At 40.9% G+C, this 6979-nt stretch overlaps 1 protein-coding gene across 1 annotated transcript; it reads right to left on the bottom strand.

Annotated features, from left to right (window-relative positions):
• Window positions 1–551: 551 nt before the first annotated feature.
• On the bottom strand, window positions 552–1376 carry LOC122017252 (UPF0047 protein YjbQ-like). The gene is made up of 4 exons (XM_042574813.1): window positions 1292–1376; window positions 1000–1060; window positions 806–900; window positions 552–704 (listed from the first exon to the last, which is right to left on the bottom strand). The coding sequence occupies exons 1-4, from the start codon at window positions 1364–1366 to the stop codon at window positions 663–665; spliced, it is 273 nt and encodes a 90-aa protein (XP_042430747.1). The 5' UTR covers window positions 1367–1376; the 3' UTR covers window positions 552–662.
• Window positions 1377–6979: the final 5603 nt, after the last annotated feature.

Raw genomic sequence — 6979 nt, 5'->3', positions numbered from 1 at the left:
TTTACATATAATTGAATATCCACAACCACAATCATTTTTATAATAAGACTATTTAACAAATAAATAAAACTTTATATTATACAAACAAAATGTATACATATTGATCCACTAATTAATTTTGTATCATACAAGTTATCCTTAACTTCATGACAATAATTTTTCAAACACACAAGTTTTACAAAACCTCATCATTGACTCTTCTTTAAGATTGCTGGACTTAATCTTAAAGGATCCATATCCAGTAGAGAGCAACCTATACATCACATTGAAACAAAATGATCAAAAGTTACAAGCTAATAGTGTGAAGTGCTACATAATAGAACAAGTTTCTATGCTTCCTCAAAATGGAGAGAAATCAATTGTGTGCTTTCCTTAAAGAAGAGAAGAACCATTCCTGTCTTATTGAAACAGAAAGATAAAGCATGATTAATAGTCTTGCTGCTATTATTCGAGAAGGATGGTCGCTTGATTAGAAGAATTATACATAGGGAATGGCAATCATAAGCTCTTCTACAATATTTAATGCCAAGATCAGCACAGCAGTTCAATAAATCGTAACTGCTTTATCAGCTGATACTGATTTTTCTGGCAATTGCCAGAGATGAAAGAAGGCTATTTCAGTATTGGGTGTTAATGAAATTGGGAGGCTGCAATTTTCACGTTTACTCACCTTCCAATGTGTGCTTCCACGGTGCAGATCGACCCTAACACAATAAGCAAAGGATGAATCATAAGTAAATCGTCAAAAAAAAAAAATCCAATTCTATATTTTGCAGTAATCACTAAAGGGATCTATGAATATCACCTCTGGCACAATCCGATTCAGAAATGTTTCAGTGTCGCTCTGAACATCAGAGTCATAATTCTCATTTATGGTGAGAGAAGCACTTGTATGCTGCACTGAACAAGTATTTAACCTTCTGATCAGAAGAACAGCAGCAAAATGCAACGGACAATTTGTTTTTAATAAAATTGTAATCGCAGTCAACGAAAACTCACGGAAAAGATGAGCAAGGCCGCATTTGAAGCCCGACAAATCTTGTTGTATCTCTTCAACAATCTGGCACAACACCAGAAGCATACGAGTTATGTTTCATCACATTTTCCTATACATCGAGCGTCCATCAGTAAGAAATATAAGAGATCAAGTACAACCAAACGCATCTATCGATTGACCAGTGGATCATTTTCCAAACACAACAGGAAAAAAATTGCTTTTTACTGATTAATAAGGGAGATAAAATCAAGAAATGATCGGAAGAAAAAGAGACAGATTTGGGGGCGATTGAACCTTGGGGGTGATGAGATGGCATCCGCGCCTCTGAGCAGGGACGACGACGGTCTTCTGTGCCCACTTGGCGGCCATGGCCTCAGAGACAGCAGTAGAAATGCCGGCGGCGGCCACGACAAGTGTACGAGGGCCCTTCTGGGATCTCAAACGGGGGATCGCATGGAATTGCTTCTTTAAGTCCAGCAATCTCTTCTTCTGAAAGGCTTTCAGCTATCACTCTTAGAGCCATCTTCTTCAACTTGTCATCAGCACACCTGGGGTTGTAGGCAATCAAGAAATTTTGTATGAAAACTTTCATACATGTAAATCTCGTACTAAATAATATGTCAATGTTATATATACATGTAATTCATACCGTAAGTGTGTTTATATCGTAACTGACAAGTTTTCTTTAGGGCCAACTTCTACTCAAGCTCTTTAAACACTGCATCAAAATAAAAAAATTGGCATTAGTTCTGTGCTAAATGAAAATCATATTTAGAGGAAAAAGCGGGAGTGCTATAGATGGATATATTAACCAAGCATATTAATGTTTGACCTGTCTTTACAAGTTCTAAGCATATATATTAACCAAGCATATAACCTAAGAGGAATAAGTTACAAAATGCTACTTGATGTTTGACCTGTCTTTATTGGATTTTGCGGCCCCGGTCTTCTTGTAGCCAGGTACAATGTAATACTTGATGTTGACTCTACCTTTGCAGTTGTTTCGGCTTGAGGAGTGGCAAAGAATGGTGGAGTAGAGGATGGATTTCAGGTATTCATCCGTGCCATCGAGGAAATGACTCCAGTAGGTGACTAGCATGTTGACCAGGGCATGCTTGGAGAAGATGACTTGTTTCAGAAGCTTTTTAGATCAAAGATACGAAGTGCATTGTTATAAAACTAGATGCACGAACACTTGCTTATACGGTTCTTGAAATAAAATACATTCGTAACCGTCACTAGCCCAAGCTCAATAAGGAAAATTCACGGTAAATGTGCATAGTATACCTCAGATACTGCAGATGATAGGGAAGGCCAAAAGACAGTTTGACGCAAATATTGAGATTGCCCAAGCCAATCCATGGTACTAATCCTGACAGCTCCTCCAAATCAAGGGATTCACTTCAACTTTCCTAAACCAAAGAAGAAACAGATGGATTACAAAAGAAAACAATTTGCACCATCAAACTGAAACTTATAATAAGCCTTAATAAATTAATGAAAAAAGAATTGTTTAGAAGTTCACTGAGAAACATATGAAAATACAACAAATGCAACTGCAAAAAAAAATAAAAAACTAGTATCCAATTAACTTTTTTTATACTTTCAGATCAAAAGGTCAAATTTATATACTTTGGTTCATGTTCAAGCAAGAGGATAACAATCTCATCGACAGTTAGTATTTCCTTTTAATATAGAACACTAAAAAGAAGGAATATCAATGATGAAACAAACCTGAAAATGCAAGCTACTGAGGCAGCGAGCAATCTGCTTGAACAAGGTAATCATGCAGCGTTGGAACTCTGTCGTGAGCATCAAAGACCAAATATTACCAAATATTAAGATCACTGAATTGTCTGGACCACCACATAATTGAAGCTAATTGTCTGGAGTTGCAGGAAAGAATAATCAAAAGTAAAGTTGTTCCCAACCTCTCAAGTTCCGATTCATGAATCTTATGCTTTAATTCAAACTAAAACAGCACAAAGAGAATGCTCAAGGAGACAAGGAGCTTTATTTGTCACCAATCAAGTGGGAAAACATAATAGAAGCTTCAGAGCAGTGGTCTGGGGAACAACTTTACTGGCCCTTGGGTTACTGAAGCTTACAAATTGCTTACTGCCAAGAACGTTTCAAACTTGGTTGATTTATCTGCATCTGTTCTATAGAAACTCTAGCTATCACCTCTAAGTTCTCAATGCATTCACCATTAATTGATTGCAGCAAAAGGAAACCACTGCATGTAATAGACTTTTCAACTTGATCTCTTCTCCAAGTAAGAACATTTCAAACCTAGATACCTAGTAAATCCACATCTGTTCTATATAAACCCGTCACCTCTAAGCTCTCAATGCATTCATTCACCATTTACTTCCTCAATACATGCTCTAGTACTGAGAATTCAAGCTATGCAAGGAATGGCTGTTAAACTCCTCATTGCACTGCTTGCCTTGGCTTCCTCACGCAAAGGGTATGCATGCATGCAACTTTACTCTCGAAAACTAGAAGATATATTGAAGTCATTATCAGAAGAACATGAAAATTTACTTACAATCTTGTGTACTGTGTTCACCAAATCTTCACCTTCAAACTCTCCTCCTTTGTTGGCGTGTCCTTTCTTCCACATAATAGCTCTATTGATGTCATTATCATCACATAATTCAGTCCCCTACAACAAAGAAAAATCAAATAACAAATGTGAAATAATTTAATGTGAATCAATTAGAGGGTTCTTAGAGGAAATATATTTTAAAAATACTTACAGGAGGAAAGAAGGCACTACAAATTAGCTTAAGGGGATCACACTCTGGTTTAAATTAGCTCCTTATTTTATCATGTTAGAAGCAAGCTTATTAACTGAGCTTGATTAATGAGTATACCTATGCCCCTGACCCTGAATGAGGGGAATATTACAATATAGAGAAAGGATAGGCATGGAGTATGACAGGTTGTGTGGCTAGATTGATGCTTATTGAGCATGTGCATGCTTTAAATGTTTGTGCCACTAGCTAAAAGAGTAAATTTTATTGCTTAAAAGAATAACAAAATGTAAAATTGAATAGTAAAAATTCCTAGTACCAACCAAGAATAAAGGTATATATGAAGCATTAAATATAATCCTAAGTTAGGTTCAAATGCGCAAGAAATCACAAAGATTATGCTGAAAAACAGATCATTTTTAAGCAGGACATAATTTTGGAAGTCTAATTAAATCCGATATGTAATTATACACTAAAGCATTATATTTGCCCATGTAGAAAATCGCATGCAAAAATTGTAATCTGCAAACTAAATTGATAAGATTTTAACAACAAGATAAAACTTCATTATTGGAAAAAAGAAAGAAAGAAAGAAAGTTCGTTCTTTTGTTGTTAATTCCAACAAAGGAAAAATGAAATGAAAGGCAACGATGAGAACAACACTTGTTAGATGTTACCCCCAACCAGAACCAGCTAGCCAACCAGATGAGATCGTTGGAACATTAAAACTCTGGTCAACTCCAAGATCCAGCAGCTCTATTCTCTCTACAATGAAAGCAGGACCCTTTGCCGACCTAATATAACAACGAACAGAGGTAAGTAACTACTGCTTTCTAACATTACTTTCTGTCAAAAATTGACCAACCAGATCAGCAAGAAGGGTGTTGAAGAGAAGGAAATGGTTGAGAGGTTTACCTTGGCTTAGTTTACGAATTGGGATGGAAGTCTCTGCCCTGTGCAAAACCCTAGCAGGAAGGCCTGCACGGTACAAAATTATTTATGATAGATAGGTTACAAAATCGAAAATGGGGCCAGCACAAAAAGGTAGACCACGCTCGTCCCCCCGTGCGATCCCTTTACTACACCATAACTGATCCCATCTCTCTCGACTTGGAGGAGTTGGGCCGGCGTGAGGAGTTTTGCGTGAGGAGTTTGGGTCGAGATTAGGGTTCAGAGGAGATCACGCGGCAAGGAGAGGAGAAGGCGCTCGTGGAGAGGAGAAGGCGCTCGTGGAGAGGAGTGGAGAGGAGAAGGAGAGGAGAAGGAGAGGAGAAGGCACTCGTGGAGAGGAGAACTCGTGGAGAGGAGTGGTGAGGAGAAGGCGCGCGCGCGTTGAGGGTTTAGAGTTTAGCAAAGCGAGGGCTGCGAATTTATTTTAAGTGAGTTTAGGGGAAACATACACAACACTTTAAAAAACGTTTTTTAAAAAAATGTTGTCTTTGACCATAAACAACAACACTAAAGACAACACTTCATTAAAAACCGTTGTCTTTAGTAAAAAGTAAATACCATAGACAACGCTTTTCACTAAAAGCGTTGTAAAACAAAGAACGACAACGTTTTTATTAAAAAGCGTTGTCTATTGGGTGTTGTTGAATGCAAAAATTCTTGTAGTGCATACTCGTGCAAGCCCGAGCGGCGAAGATGTTCGAGCAGCAGCAACAGCAGACATTAGCCGATCAGCTAGTACAATAGCCGGCGACGTCGGTAGCACAAGGGCGAGCGAGTCTGGAAGACCAACCGGAACCAGTTTCCATATGGGGGCAGAATAGAGGTCTGGCCGACACTCAGGAAGCACCGTCCACGTTTATCCCATTTCATCGCGCCTTGTTCCAAACCCCCTCAGAAATAGCTCAGGCGAACTAGGAAAGGGGGTCATCTTCGGACGACGCTCCCGTTCGAGATGCGTGAAAAGGAAAGGCGCCCAGAAGTCACGCCTCGCCCGAGCAGTTCAATCTGCAGTTCTCTCAAGCGATCTTTTGTGACCCTCTACCCAGGCACTATACCCCACTGGCGATGGGGAATATAATGGAACAACCGATCCAGATGATCATTTGGATAAGTTTGATAACGCGGTCACGCTGCACCAGTATATAGATGGGGTGAAGTGTCGAGACATTCTCACTATTCTCTCTAGCTCGACGCAGCGCTGGTTTTGAAGACTGTCGGACGGCTCAATACGTAGCTTCAAGGACTTTCGAGCTGCGTTCCAACACCATTTCGCCAGCAGCCGACACTATCAGAAGAAGAGCGTCAGCCTCTTTTCCCTAAAGCAAGGGTCTAAGGAAGCGATCCGAGCGTACATCAGGCGTTTCAATCAAGTAGTCATGGATATCCCCTTGGTCTCATCCGAGACGATGATGAACGCATTCACTCAAGGGCTGGTTGAAGGAAAATTCTTCTGATCGCTCATCCGGAAGTCGCCCAGGGACTTCGACCACTTGCTCAGGAAGGCCAATAAATATATAAACATGGAAGAAGCCCTGACAGCAAGGAAGAAGGAGACGTCGGTCGATCCCGCACCGACGCCCGAGCGGCGATCGTCGAGCAGCCATCAACCGCCCAAAGGGCTAAGAGCATAGGGAGGGCAGCCGCACCAAGAGGCAATGACATATGCCGTGCAGCATGTGACCTCCAGTCGGCAGAAGACAACAAGAGACAAGGTATGGACGCTAATGTTATGCTCCTTTCACCAGTCGGCGACACATAACACGCGTAATTGCTACAACCTGACACCGATCGATAGCTGACCAATGCCGAGGATACCGTCGCCGATCTCTAACTCTCGATCGATGACATAGACAATGATATGCCAGGTGACGAGAGGATGAAAGAAGAGAACCTGAGCGGCACAATCGGCACCAGGGGAGGGATAACGTTGATCCTTCCTGATTCCCGGCCGAGCAAAATAAACTCTCCACTCGGGAAGAAGAAAACAAAAGCAACGCCGCCCGAGGTGAAATAAGCATGATCACCGGTGCGCCAACGGGCGGCGACTCCAATAGAGCCAGGAAGTCGTACACTCGGCGACTGGAAATCCATGCCGTAGGATGCAGCAGAGAGAAGGCATAAGGGTCCGAGATCAGCTTCGGCCCCAGCGATTTAGAGGGAGTGGAATCTCTCACGACGACGCGCTGATCATTCGGACGGTAATTGCTAATTACACTATTTACCGAACTTTTGTGAATACAGGGAGTTCGGTGAATATCATCTTTAGGAAGAC

This window comes from Zingiber officinale, chromosome 8B, assembly GCF_018446385.1.
Source record: "Zingiber officinale cultivar Zhangliang chromosome 8B, Zo_v1.1, whole genome shotgun sequence".
NCBI classification, from domain to species: Eukaryota; Viridiplantae; Streptophyta; class Magnoliopsida; order Zingiberales; family Zingiberaceae; genus Zingiber; species Zingiber officinale.
This window is presented reverse-complemented; position numbering and strand designations above follow the sequence as displayed.

Coding starts and splice junctions, on each gene's coding strand:
- LOC122017252 (XM_042574813.1), bottom strand. CDS start 1,366: ATGGCCGCCAAGTGGGCACAGAAGACCGTCGTCGTCCCTGCTCAGAGG. Junction 901..999: donor CGGCCTTGCTCATCTTTTCC/GTGAGTTTTCGT, acceptor ATACTTGTTCAG/TGCAGCATACAAGTGCTTCT. Junction 705..805: donor TGAATCGGATTGTGCCAGAG/GTGATATTCATA, acceptor TTATTGTGTTAG/GGTCGATCTGCACCGTGGAA.